The sequence below is a fragment of the Meleagris gallopavo genome, chromosome 1 (genome assembly GCF_905368555.1).
Source record: "Meleagris gallopavo chromosome 1, MGAL_WU_HG_1.1, whole genome shotgun sequence".
Lineage (NCBI taxonomy): Eukaryota > Metazoa > Chordata > Aves > Galliformes > Phasianidae > Meleagris > Meleagris gallopavo.
In genome coordinates, this window is record NC_139404.1 from 14,136,610 (window position 1) to 14,150,844 (window position 14,235).

Below are 14,235 nucleotides of genomic sequence, written 5' to 3' on the forward strand. Positions count from 1 at the left end.
ACTGCTGAACAGTGCCCTATAGCTCTGTTGGTAGAGGTGTCTTTCATCTGCTGTAAAGCAGTGGTGTCACCCCTACACACAGATCACTCACTGTTTGCCAAGCTCATGACATCCAATTCATGAAGCAGGCGCAACTGGAAAAATGCTTCCTCAGACAGCTGTGGCTTCATTTGGAAATGCATCCAATTAAAAATGAGGTCATAGTTTGGATGAAAAAAGCACCATAGATTGCTGCATTTTCTTGCTGAAGCCACATCATTCAGTATCTCCTTGCTGAGACAAACTTGATTTTTGACAACTTTTCTCACCCGGAGTCCCTTTGAAGTATATTTCAGGGTGACTGAAATAATGGTGAGTGTCCAGTAAAATCAATTTCCAAACAGCAGAGCGGTCCTGAGCTTGGACCTCTGGGCTGTTGATTCACTTTGCACACAAACCCAGGGCTGACAAATTTCTTTGTTCAGCTGTGGGCCCCTCACTGCAAGAAGGACGTCAAGGCCATGGAGTGTGTCCAGAGAAGGGCAACAAAGCTGTGATGGATATGGAGCACACGTCTGGTGGGGGAGCAGCTGAGGGAACTGGGATGGGTCAGTCTGAAGAAGAACAGGCTCAGGGAAGATCTTATTGCTCTCTACAACTGTCTGAAAGGTGGTTGAGAGGAGGTGGGTGTTGGCCTCTGCTCCCATGTAACAGGGTGAGAGGAAATGGCCTCAAGTTGCAACAGGGGAGATTCAGGTTGGATATTAGGAACAATTTCTTCTAAAAAAGAGTGGTGAGGCACTGGCACAGGATGCCCAGGGAGGTGGGTGAATCACTGGCCCTGGAGGTGCTTAAAAACTGTGTTGATATGGCACTGAGGGACGTGGTACAGTGGACATGGTGGGGATGGGCTGAGGGTTGGAATAGATGACTGTAGTGGTCTTTCCAACCTTAATGATTCCGTGTTTCTATAATCCCAACATACTGAGGTGATTACAAACCGGTTTTCATGCCTTCCCAGCACCTCACTTTCAGAGGAGCGTTCAGCAGAGCTCTATGACAAAGCAGGCCCGCGGGCACTGCCTGCAACCCTGAGCGCACGGCAGCGACAGCAGCACCTGCTCACGGCACGGGGCAGGCTGGGCAGCAACGCTGAAATGGAACTTTTGTTTTTTCCAGTTGTTTCTTTCTCTAGATGTGGTGTTCGTGGACCTTGAGGCAGTCAGCTGACCGGAGGCATTTTCTGACACTGCGTTTCCTAAATTATGTGACTATGAACGTATGGCGTACCAACGCATACGAGCGATGCGGGGATCTCTTTATGGTTGCCTGTGGCCCACAGAAAAAGCACAACGGCGATGAGCAGTGAAATACCGCAGGGACGGCGGCTGCAGGGCTCCGCGGGGCGGCGGAACCCCCTCGGCGGAGCCGGAGCCCGAGCGGAGCGCCGCACCCCGCCGCCCGCCCGCTCCTCCCGATAGCACGGGTGGGGGGCGCGCTGCGGGCCGCAGTCCCCGGCGGGAGGTTGTCATGGTTTCCCGGGTCACATGTGTGCGAGGTTCCCCCGGCGCGGGGGGAGGAGGCGGCGGGGGCGGGGAGGCTTCAGTCACGGACGGGGCTGGGGCTGCCGCTGCCGCGCCGGGTGTGGGGCGAAGCGGAGAGAGAGGCTGCGGCCGCCGCCTGCCACGAGCCGCGGGCGGCAGCGCGGATCCGCCCCCCGCCCGCTCCCACCTGCGCCGCCCGCCCCTCCCCGCCGCCCAGGGGCACCCGCCGGGCGCTGCCTCGACCCCGGCCGCAGACCCCCCGACCCCCGCCTCTCCCCTTCCCCTGTTCCCCCCACCCCGGCCGGCCCCGGCATGAGCATCTCCATCCCGGCGGGGCTGACGGAGCTGCTGCAGGGCTTCACGGTGGAGGTGCTGCGGAGCCAGCCCGCGGACCTGCTGGAGTTCGCCCTCCAGTACTTCGGGCGTCTCAAGGAGGAGGCGGCGGCGGCCAAGGCGGCGGCAAAGGAGAAGGAGGCGAGCGGCCGCCGGGCGGGCACCCCAGCACCCGGCCATGACCGGGGCCAAGCGCCGCGCCGGGCCCCCCCCGACGCCCGCGGCGTCAACTTCGCCGAAGAGCCCATGCAGACCGATTCGGAGAGCGGCGAGGACGAGGAGCAGCGGTTCCCGGGTGAGGGCCGTCGGCCCCGAGGGGAGGGCGGTGCCCGGCGGGGCCCGGGGAGGGGTCTGCCGGGTGCCGGGCGGCCCGGGGCGGGAGGAGAAGAGCGTGCGCCGGGTACCGGGAGACGCGCATTGTCCTCGAACGGAGCGCCGCCGGGGAGCGGCATCCCCGCAGCGGTGCGGTGCCGGCAGTGCCCGCTCCGGGCCGGGGGATGCCGCCTCCCGGGGCCCGACTCCGGCCGCGGGGCTGTGCCCTTTGTTCAGGTGCGCGGCGGTCGTTCCCTCATTGCCGCGGCCGTTCCTAATCGCAGGCCTGTGGTACGCCCAATGAAGGCGTCTTCCTAGGGGCGTTCCGTGCCGTTTCTCTTTTAGAAGAGAAAATCGGCGTTTTCTCGTTAATCCGGTAGCACGTTGTTGTTACCTCAGAGAGCACCCCTGATGGGCGAGGTGCTGCATTCACACGTTTGGTTAGCGTGTTTCTTAGAGTAGTTTCTATTCGAAACCCGATGTCTTCTGAAAAGTCAGTTCTGCACGCAGGAGGGCCTCGGAGCTGACAGAGCTGACAGAGCTGCCAGGGCGGCAGGGAGCGTATGCAGCATCCCGCCTTGGAGGGTGACACCTGTGTGCACCTTCGTGGGGCAGATGGGTCCCGGGTAGACACCATCGATGGGCGCGATGGAGTGAGACCAGGGCCGGGACGAGGCTGTCTGAAGGGCACCCAGCATGTGGCCTTCGTGTGGCGAGGAGAATGGTGGAAGGAAGGGTTGGGCCGAGGGGACAACGTGTCCTGCCTGTGGGCTTGTTGTGGAGTTGAAGTCTGCCCCATCAGATCGCCCAAGGCTGTGCTAGAGGTAGCCCTGCCTAGCAGAGTGCAGAAGCCAGCTGCTTTCTAGGGGAGCATCAGTGCAGTCTTTAAAATAACGAGTGCATTTCATCAGGGAAAAAAAAAAATGTAGATGGTTAAGGATTGGGTAAGTTTTTAAAATGCTTTGTGCTGTGCTGTGAGATAGGCAGCATTCTTTTTGTCTGTTCTCTGTGACTGTGCTGTGCGTGTTCAATGGGAATTTGAATCTGTCAGACAGGGTTTCCTGATCGACATGGTAATGTTGAACTCTAATGCTGACTGCATTGTCTGTGAGATGGGTAGAATTCTGGAAATGTGCTCTATTTGAAAATGAAATGGTGATAATGGGGAAGAATAAAATTAATACTGTAACTCATTAACACCAGACATAGTTTTCAGATGTGAGTTCTATGACACTGAGCAGATTCTTATTCATTGGTGAATGGAGATCTGGAAATGCAGAAATAGAGCCTGACCTTATTGGCCTGTATGTGCTACGTACGTAGAAGTTTGCAGGGTGCATTAAGGGGCTTTCAGAGTGCAGGGAATGCTCGCAATCAAGATCTTCCTGATAGTCATTCTGTTGTGATCTTGCTTTTTCATTAAGGGACGTCTAGTTTGACTCTTTGTTTTGTGCATTCGGACAAAAAATATTTAAAATATCACATTTTTAAGCCTAGTGTATTTTGAATGTTTAATTATATCTTGGCTTGTTGGAGTAATTGATCATTAAAAGTCACAAAACCTGAAATATTTGTGAAACTACTTGGAAGGTGAATTAAGGAGTAATTTATAGTCAATGGTTACTAATCCTGTGCTTGTGTATGGGCGCATTCTACAGTAGTGTATATTTTAAATTCCACTTGTATGCTTGCTCTGAATGCGTATGCTGCTAAGGTGACATAACTATGCATTCAGCCTTTTGTTAATAACTGGAGGCATAAAACCTTGTACTTAAATCATTGTTTAGGGGCTTAAATAGCAATTTAGATGTATACTTTTATGTTTTTCAGCTTCTGTAAGAAGCAATTCTTGAATGTAAGTTAGAGGATCAACCTTTATTTTCTTTTTTGGCATTTTTTTTGCTTTCGTGCATAGTCAGACTGGTCCTGTGTAGTCAGTTTGTCCTGTTTCTGTACTGCTTTTATGCAGCAGAAGAAAACAAGTTTGAAAAGTTTATAGGAAATAAACTGGGGAGGAGCTCAGTCCTGGTAGCAGCACCTTTTCTTGCGGAGGCAGTGTGCTTGAAATGTCATGTTGACAATATTCCCTAATTTGCCAATTCAAACAGGATGTTGCTGAGAGTTTGCTGTAATTGCTGCTGTCTCCAACTCGTCTTTCTGTCTTTCTGTCTTTCTGTCTTTCTGTCTTTCTGTCTTTCTGTCTTTCTGTCTTTCTGTCTTTGTCTTTTTTTCCCCCTCCACAATACTTGTTTCTAAATACCTCCAAATGCTGCAGTTGAACTCTGTCACTATGAATTTTGTCCTTGAAATGCATTTTGGAAGGTACTTAAGCGGTATTCCATTTTACAAATGACAAGCTGAGGCATAAGCTGTTTAAAAAAAGAAAAAAATACTGTCCTCGGGTTCAGGAATTGTACGTGATCCACAAATTCAACCATATTCAGGTCCTCTGTGCCTGTCAGATCAGTTCCCCACTCTGCTTGATGTGATTTGATTTAAAAGCAGTTTTGTTGTGGAGAACTTTGTTATATTGGTGTAGTTCTGAATTGGCACCTGGAGTTAATGTGACCTCTGAAATGCCATTGTTTAAGTTCAGGATATTCATATTATCCCTTTCTGAACACACTGCTTAATTTGGAAGTCACTTTCAGGTCTTGGAGTATTTTTTTATTTTTATTTTTTTCCCTGCTAGATTGCCCTACATGGAGGTAGAAGGGCCAGTCATTGAAGACAGCTAATTCATGTTACTGCTAATAGCAATTTCTTAAATTGAGCAGGCCTGAATTATACTGCATGCTTAAAAAGGAGCCCCCTTTTTAGCAAATTCTTTTAACTTTTTGGAAGTTTGAAGTGCGTATTGAAAGGTATTACAGGAAATTTGAAAATATTGAGTAAGATACTTGTTCCCTTGCAGATGACCTGCATGTTGGCATGTACCTTGTTTTGACAGATAATAATGCACCTCATTTGTAGCAGCTGTATTAAACAGTTGCTCGAATCTAAAATGTAGTGTTTTGTCTAGCTGCAAAATGAATTAGCAGAACGATGCTTCTCGGAGTAATGCTGTTGTTCTTTATGTCGTATGTCTGCTGTGTTGGGTGTTCCATTTGCTGTCAGATAGCCTGTATTTGCCTTGTTTTATGGTGATGCTCTTCCTCGGATAGTAATGTATTTTAAGTGGAAAATACTTCAGCTGTCCCTCTCCTCCCCCGTGCGTTCTGTTGGTGTGTTAGTGGTTTTGAGTTCCTTCCCTGAAAGCTCACACTATAAAATGCAGGAGTACTTCTCAAATTTACCCTCTGGTAATATAAAGATACCACTGATTAAGTGAAACCTAAGTATCTAGCTTACAGTATCAGCGTTAGGGGCTTGTCTGTTCTATTGGTTTCTTTATTGAGTTTAAATTGTTCTACATCCATAACGCTTATACACGTTCTTGAAATAATATTGAAATTGTGGGAGCCAGAGCACTGAGGAAAACTTTGCATGTGTCAGTGCTGGATTGTGGTGATATGTGAGATTTCATCAGAAAGGCTAACCTTACTTGCTGTTTTTTTTCCTGAAATTAAATAAAACCTGAAAACGTTTAACAGTTCGTAACCTTTCTCCAGGTCTGATGTGCAGTCATAGCAGGTAGATAGAGCAGAGAAAGGGGCTAATAAGAGCAAGTAGGCAATATAAAAGTGTATAGGTTGCACTAGAATATTATTAAGTGATGGACCATATGGGTTGTACTAGGACGTTATTAAGTCATGGACCATATAGAAAAATGTGAATTTCTTAAAAATGTGTATTTTCAAGTTAAACTCTGAGTTACTGTGGGTGGTGGCTGAAACTGTTGCTATCTAAGCTTGCTTAACTAACTTCAGGAATGATGTTTTAATCTTTTCTATTCTCCTACAGCAGAAATATAGCTATACAAGAAATGCCTTATTTATTTGTCTGTAAGGAAAAGTCAAACCCTAGCTGGAGTAGCCTTACTGAGGATGCAATTTAGAGAAGATGAGTTTCCAGTTACAGGCAGGTCTCTGTCAGAAGTGTGTGAACATGGGTGCTGCTGGCATACTCACTGATGAAGTTTTAGGTTATGCTTCCTTGGATGTCTCCGTGTTGTTTCTGGTGTGGTTCAGAGCACAGTGTATGTCCATTCAGAATAAGCATTTGGGGTGCAGATAGCATCCAAAAATGAAAGAGGGAAAAGAATTTGTGTTGGAGTGGATGGTGCCTTGCTGTTTCCATTGGCTGTGGCAGTCAGGAGATGGCAACTGGCTGCTCTGACCCAGTGCACAGGGTCACAAAAGCACAGAGCTTTGATTCCTTGCTCAAAATCTGAAGAATGATAGTTGGTAGTTTAATCCTCAAAAAAAAAAGAAAAAAAAAAAGAAAAAAAGTATGTATTATTATTATTATTTTCCCCCCTTAATCTGACCCAGGTGGGTTTTTTTTGCCTGGAAGAACTGCAGTCCAAAAACTTAGTTTGACAAAATTGTAAGCAACTGGAAATGTGATCTTGTAATGGGAAGCGTTTAGCAGTTTAGTAGTAGGACACGTGGCTCCACCTGGTTTGTGTGTATATATGTAATTGCAGATGAGCAGCGTGCTTTTGTCATAACAGCTTTTTAAAATAAATGTTTTTAATAAAAATTTAGTTGAAATGATAGCAGCCTCCACTGAAAAGTATCTCCATGTCCCCGCTCAAAACAAAAGCGTGTGAGCGCTGGTGTATTTACTGGCTGTTGTTTGGTTAACGTTTTTCTCTGTGCATTTAAAAGAAGCAGGAAAAAAATCCAAAACGACATGGACAGAAATGAAGTGTACCAACAGCATTTCAATTTGTCTCCGTCGTCTTTTTCTCCAAAGGAAACAACTTGAAGCCGACTTTGGCTGACTGCTCCTCTCAAAAAAGGAACGGTATTAACTCAGGAAGTGTGGAAAGACACAAAGTTTTGTTGGCGTGCGTTTGAAATGATTACATTATAAGGTATAAACAGTGTCAGTGCTACATCTATGCAGCACCACTCGGTTTCTTGCACCTATCATATCTGCTCTAAGGGAAAACTGGCTTGCTTCAGGAATCATCCTGGAGCTTTGTGTCAGTCACTGACATCGGTTTGGTTTTCCAAAGAGACCTTTCTCTTTGATCCCCATCTGCTTTTGGATGAATGGAGAAATTGATTGCTTTTTATTTTAAGTGAAGAGAATAAACACGTATCTGTGGACACTAAGAAAGTACCAATTTTTAGAATGTTGCTAAGACAAGGGAGAATGACTTTATACTAAAAGAAGGAAGATTCAGGTTAGATGTGAGGAAGACATTCTTTACTCAGAGGGCGGTGAGGCCCTGGCACAGCTGCCCATAGAGCTGTGGGTGCCCCGTCCCTGCAGGCGCTCAGGGCCGGGTTGGACTGGGCCCTGGGCAGCCTGAGCTGGTTGGGGCAGGGTGATCTTTAAGGTCCCCTCCAATCTAAGCCATTCCTGTTGAAGTTTTAGAAAAGCAATGAAATGACTTAATGTTTATAACCTGCACAGACAGGTACTTCATCCACCTGTCAATAATTTAAGCTTGGTTTAATACATACAGATCTCAGGATTTATTCCCAGTCTGTTATGCAATAGTATTGCATTCTGTTCTCCAGTACTGTCCAGGGAGAACTCTCAGTTTGAGGGAAATCTACCTTAAATGGTGAAATCTCTATAGACTCGTTGGCCTTAGCTGCTCCTGTAAATCTGGAGCATATGGTTTGGAAATCTCACATTTAGGTCACAAAATACAAATTAATCAAGGTACAGGCAGCTGCCCCATTTCTGTTCTTCCGGTATCAAAGATGACCTTTAGACTTGGAAATTTCATTTGTCAGGACAGCGATGAAAGAAACGGGAAGGCAAGGTGGAAGGCAGGACACACAGGCAAAAGAAGAATCAGTGTGTGGTAAGGCAAATGGAAAGCTAAAAACAAGAGGAAGGAGAAAATGTGAAGTAAGGGGAAGAAAATAAGAGAGCGCTCACAAGCAAAGGAACATTCACTTCTCTTTACTGCTGACGTCATATATACACCCCAAACATATGTCCTGAATTTTTTAACTGAAATTCTAGTTGCTTTGTACATGTGTTTTTGAGAAGCAAAAGTGCAAATTTATAACACATTGACCTTTAGTTCTAGTTTATCATAGAATCCTTAGGGTTGAAAGGGACGTTTGAAGGTCATCTAGTTCAACTCCCCTGCAGCAAACAGGGACATGCACAGCTAGTTGACCAGGGCTTGATCCAGCTTTGTCTTTTATGCCATAGGATAACTATTCCTCCAGCAAGTTTGAGCTTTTCATTAGAGCTTGGAGTGAATACAGTTGCAGAGAAGTTTGGTACTTTTAAAGGTGAGTGTTTATAGTATGGTGAATGAAGGAGGGGGAAAACATTGTGGAAGAAGATCCGTTTGAAAGGGATCTCTCTGCTTCTAGAGTAGGGCTTGACATACGTGAGTTAGAAGAAAGTGTGTTAATTATTTATTTCCACACCGGTATTATTTAATATAAATAATGAATACATTGACTTTTTATATTTTAGGTTATTACATGGTTATGGGTGCATAAAACCCTATGAAGACCATGTGTGCATGAGTTGTTATACGCCTGGCAAATGTGTTTGTTTTTTTTTTAAAGTATGCACAGCTGTGAGTAGGTATTCCTACCATAAATGTGGGCTATGGTATTAATAGTAGTCTTGCAATAATTCTAAGGAAAATATATACATTTATTGATTTTCTTTGACATTCAGTGATGGAGTGGTTGATTCCAGATAGATTTGTGTAGAGATTTTGTACTGACAGCCCCTCTCCTGTCAGGGTTGAACCCTTTTACTTACTGGATAGAAATGATAACTTGTTTACTTCATGGAACTGAACACCAAGTTCTTACTGTCAATTTTGATCCTGACTAGTAATTACAAGCTTTATTTTTTTCTTTATAGAATACATTTTTGTCATATGGATTAGTGTTCAGTCGTAGTACTGAATGAAATCTTTAGCTAGATTGTTTGTCCCTAGCCATTCCCTCTTCACTCTTACTTTTTTTTACTTTTCTAATTGACCAGTTTTATTGCTTTTTTTTTTTTTTTTAAGAAAGGCTTCATGTTTGTAAATTCTTTTTTTTTTTTTTTTTTAAATTCTTGGAGCTCTGTTGCAAGCTTTCGTGCATCTCGTGATAAAAATAAAAGAAGTACTCACAGAATTTCTGTTTGCAGTCGCTAGGGAGTGTAATAAATAAATTCAGATATAAACTGATCTAACAAGTAAGCTAGATGTACAAGTTTCAGGGCCATGTCAAAAATCTGATGTTAATCAAATGACCAGTGTCTATCAGATGCTTAGTTTGGCATTTTAATTGATACCATGCTGCACAAAGAAGTGGGGGGTCTGAAATGAAGGCAGATCTAACCAGGCAAAGGTGCCTGAAGTGGGCAGGAGGTAAACTGCAGGTTGTAGGCACAGCTCCACAGAGCATGCTGAACAGCAGCCATGTGACAGCTTCCATCCTTGTCTTATGAGGCACTCTGATAGCATTGCTCTTGTGAAGTGATTAACAGACCACAAGTAAAATAAGGAAGAAGTAATGAGTGAAACAATAGAAGAATTCAGATTTAAATTTAGTCAGTCTTGTCTTATTTTGTACTGTAACTCAAACTGATGGAAGGTAGAGTGGTACAAAACAAGTCCTAACAACAGAAAGTGTTTTTTGCTTTTGTGTTTGCCTCTTAAATTGCTCTCCTTAATGACATTAATGTAAAAAAAAGAAAAGAAGAAGTAATCAGAGCAAGTATTTGAAGCTGAGAGCTTAGGGCATAAAGGCTAACAAGAATAGCTTTCTTAGACATAGTGTTCCAGTTATTTGACTAAAATGTTTGTTGCTAAGCTAGGCTAAAAGGGTCAATTGGTAAATGTGAGAAGATTCATTTAATGGAGAGACAAGAAAATTGTGGTATAAAATAGATTCTGAAAGGAAAGCAAGTAACGTGATCTTTCCTGTTCAGAGTTGTTCCAGAGACCATCCTGCTTTTACAAAGATCTTCTTAACTGCATTGACCCTTCCTGATACAGCTTATAAATACGAATAGTCTCTTCATAGTGTAATTTTTTAACATGACATGTCTGCTGTAATACATACCAGACAGGAAGAAACGAAGCCTTGCCCAGCGCTGGAAACAAAACATTCCTTGCAAAGCCTCAGTGTACTATAAATAAAAGATGTACAGAATCTTCGCTGTCAGGATGGATACAAGGTGTAAGTCAGTGTAGGCATCCAGACCTGTTAATTTGAGTGCACAGGCTGCAAGGTTTAGTGCTTTTTCCCATTCTGGTTTTAGTGATGGGTTTGTAATGGTAGTGTGAGACACACGATCAAGTGCAGTGCATTAATAAAGTTTGAAACTGTTGCAGTGTATGGATTAATTTCACCTGGAGTGGTGGTGAGAGTATTGTGGCCTTTTTCCTATGATTCCTCACATCACTGCATGTTGTCATTGCAGTGATCTTGTCCTCCTGATTTGTTTCCCATTACTTTCACAACTGATCCTGTTCCCTTTCAGATCCTCCCTACAGCCATAACAGTTTTTCATTGATGATTAAGGAACACTGCGATTATGGCAGTAATCACTTTTGGTGAAAAGTGCTGACAAATATAACTTGAAATATGGATTGATCAAGAAGTTTGTTTTTGAGATTTTTGACATTAATTTGCATGAATCTCTGCAATCTAGTAACAACATTAAACCCCTATTCCTGGATTAACAGAGGTGAGAAAGTATAATGACAAAAAACTTTGTCTAATTCAGTGCTAGAATTGTCCAGAGATTTTTTGTTCTCTTTCAAAACACTGTGATACTCGTCACAGTTACAGCCATAAAAAATACAAAGTTTACTACAGATACATCTATTATTAGAACTACAGAAAATATGTCCATATAAAACCATTTCTTTTTCATGAATAGGTTTTTTTTTTTTAAAAAAAAAAGTAGATTCTCAATAATATCCCTGAAAAATATAGGGATTGTGGGTGGTTTTTTTTCGTTTTTTTTTTTCCCCTGTTCCTAGTTTCTATTGAAGTTGAGGGATTAGGATCTAGATACCTTTACAGATTTGCTTCTTCATGTGTCTCTTTAGTACTACTTAGGGATAGAGATCATTTTCTCTGGATTTTTTTTCTTCTTTTACCCACCCCCCTTCTCTCTTTTTAATGCATACCACTTTCTGTTTACAGCCATTTCATTCAATACCTTTGAGCTCTGAGTTGTATTTGGGCATCTTTCCCTGAAAGCCAATTGTTAAGCTGATAATCTATTCGTCTCTATTGCTTTTTAGTAGGTATTCAGAACATCAGAAACACTTATCTAGCCTTTACCACTACGTTATTTAAGCATTTGTGGGGTAATTTAAATGTAGACTTATGTCTTTTTACCTTCCTGTTGCTTCAATCTACAGGAAATATTGTAGAATGGTTAGTATATAGATTAAAAAATTGTACCGAAAGTAGATAGATGGCTATTTATTCTTGTGTACTGCGAACTTTAATTCTCTGGGAAATTTATCTTCAGTATTTATCTGCATGTCTCCCTTCCTAATCTGTCAATTTAGTCCTTCTACTGGAATGAGCTACTGCTGGCAGCTAAGGTGGGAGTAGACAGATTCATTTCCATTATCCGTATTAAAAAGAGAAGTATTTTGTTCTGTTTTTGCTTTTCTATAACACAAAATGGAGCTGCTGTTTTAAGTGGATGCTATTCTGTTGCCTCTGTGGAATATATTGGCATATGAACCTGATCTATCTGTGATTATTTCAGGTTATGGTTTCAAAAAGTTGAAAACTGAAAGAAAACAATTTCATGCTTTCTCTGGCTCCATTGTTCAAATCACTGCTTTTGCCAAAAGTGCAGCCTTTGGGGTGCACATAGAGACTGGGAAGTCTCAGGATCTTGGGAAATCTCAGTCAGTGAACAGTTTGAGCTTCTGAGGGAAAGGAATATTTTCCAATCAAACAAGCAGGTAGTACTAGTATGTCCTCTTCTGTGACTGTCTTCTTGGGTAGTTTTTGGACTGTCTCTTCCTTAAGAGGGAAGTGAACTACTGCTAGAAAAACTTACATTCGTGCTAATGCCAAAATTGGATGCCACTGATCTATTTCCACTGTAGATTACTTTTTTTTTTCTGATGAAGTTATGGGAAGCATAAGAATAAAACAGTGGGCTGCAACCTACTTCATCTCTCAGCCATCTTTTTTTTTTTCTTTTTTTCTTTTTTTTCCCTGAAGGGACCTTCTGGTGCATTAACTGAGAGGAGAGGGAAAAAGAAATGAACTCTAGTAAGAGATAGTAAAATACAGCAGCACTCCTGTTTTTCACCTTTTCTTGCAGTTAGAGTATATCAAGTATTGTTTTCCTTCTTTTCCTTTTTGCAATATGGAAAATAAGATTACTTGACCTGCTTTTTAAACTGAAACTGGATTAGTGGCCAACATCAGTTCTCCTTGTTTTGAAATAAAAGCTTATTCGCAATTTTCCTTGACAGTAATGGAAGATAAATCACAAAAATGTGTGTGATCACATTTCTCAGTCCGAAGAAAGCAGGGTGAGATTTGCTGTTCTGATGCGTGCTGTCATTATAGATGTGTCACCAGGTAATAGAGGACAATCTAGGGGTAAGTTGAACTAAGGTCATTGTACAGGCCTTTCCTAAGAGGCGAGTTACAATGTCTTGTATGCAACTAATTGTACTTGGTGCTCCTCATTGGATACTTACTGGAACACACTTTTTATGTTAGAAAAATGTTTTTACTTCTGATTCTGGAAAAGTTGTACTACCGCAGAGTGTGAATCCCTGACAAATTCAAAACAGTGCATACAAATGAATTACAAGGAGGAATGTCTTTCAGTCCTATGGGCTAACGAGTCTGATGGAGCTTCTCCCTAAGGCAGTGGGCTATTTATTCTCCATTCATCTGGGAGATGGCAGCACCAGGGCTCTTTTTGGGGAGGCCCTGTGCTCCCCTTGGGTGGAGACTTGGAGCTGTCCACCCGGGGGGTGCTGGAGGCCTATGAGCTCCCAGCCCTGCTGCAGGAGTGGGGAATTCAGCAGATGGGAAACAGGATTAGTTTCATTCACTTCTTCTCAGCTGCCTGGATTTTTCTGTGCTGTTTCTAAGACGTGTTTCACTTCTGAGAAAGACATTACCATTTGTGGGTGTAGTGAAGATCAGTACTTTACCATCTGATATCTCAACCTCAGCATTTATTGCAATCTCCTCCTTGGAACTTTTATTTTTTTAAATTTTGATGTTTTATTTGCTGATTGCAATACACAGCTGCTTGTTCAGAAATAGTAAGTCTGGCTGCAGAACACTAACCATACAAACTGGCATGTAACTATTGTTTCTTTAAATAACCACATAAAGAGCAACCTAGTGTATTACATTAATGTGTACATACAACATTTAGGTTATTTAGGAAACACATGCCTAGAAGTAACTTACAGTGTGCAGTTCAGGACAACACATTAATACCTGGCTCAGAACCATCCCATGCTGCCGTTCAGAGCTGCCTGATACTGATTAGCTGGCTGCTATACCAAACAAGTCTGACCGGTTCTGAGTTTGTTGTCTATCTTTCAGGATGTGTAGCATTCTGGTGGCAACTGTTAGTGTTCACAAATTGGCAGGATGTTCTTTTCTTTGGGACTTTCCTCGGTGTTAAATTCAATTGAAATTGTCCAGCAGGTTCAGAAGATAATAGGAACAAGCAAATGGATAGCATCATAGTGTAAACTTTTCCGTGAACTAAGGCTGAAGAAATCAAGCAGGAAGCAGTTTCCTTGAATTGGGTAGTTATTACTGACACTGATTAATAACAGCAGTTTCTGCATTAGCCCTTATTAATTGCTTTATTGTAAGTCAGTCTGTCATTTGCAAAATGAAATGACGTTTGCTTGTTTCAAGTGTTTAAATGGTTTGTGCTGAAACTAATTAAAATGGACATGTCTGTTTTTATGGAAGGGCAATCTTTCTTCCTAAATTGAGTAGAAACTTGA

The 14,235-nt window shown here is 43.0% G+C and overlaps 1 protein-coding gene across 2 annotated transcripts in view; it reads left to right on the plus strand.

Moving 5' to 3' along the window:
* The first annotated feature begins 1,556 nt into the window (after positions 1 to 1,556).
* Positions 1,557 to 14,235, plus strand: part of PRKAR2B (protein kinase cAMP-dependent type II regulatory subunit beta) — an 83,532-nt gene continuing 70,853 nt past the window's right edge. Inside the window, exon 1 of one of the 2 annotated variants that reach the window (XM_085217240.1) lies at positions 1,557 to 2,151. In XM_085217240.1, the coding sequence (XP_085073366.1) occupies positions 1,836 to 2,151 (316 nt within the window). In that variant the 5' untranslated portion in view covers positions 1,557 to 1,835. The remainder of the gene's footprint in view (positions 2,152 to 14,235) is intronic. The other variant, XM_085217231.1, reaches the window with a different exon arrangement.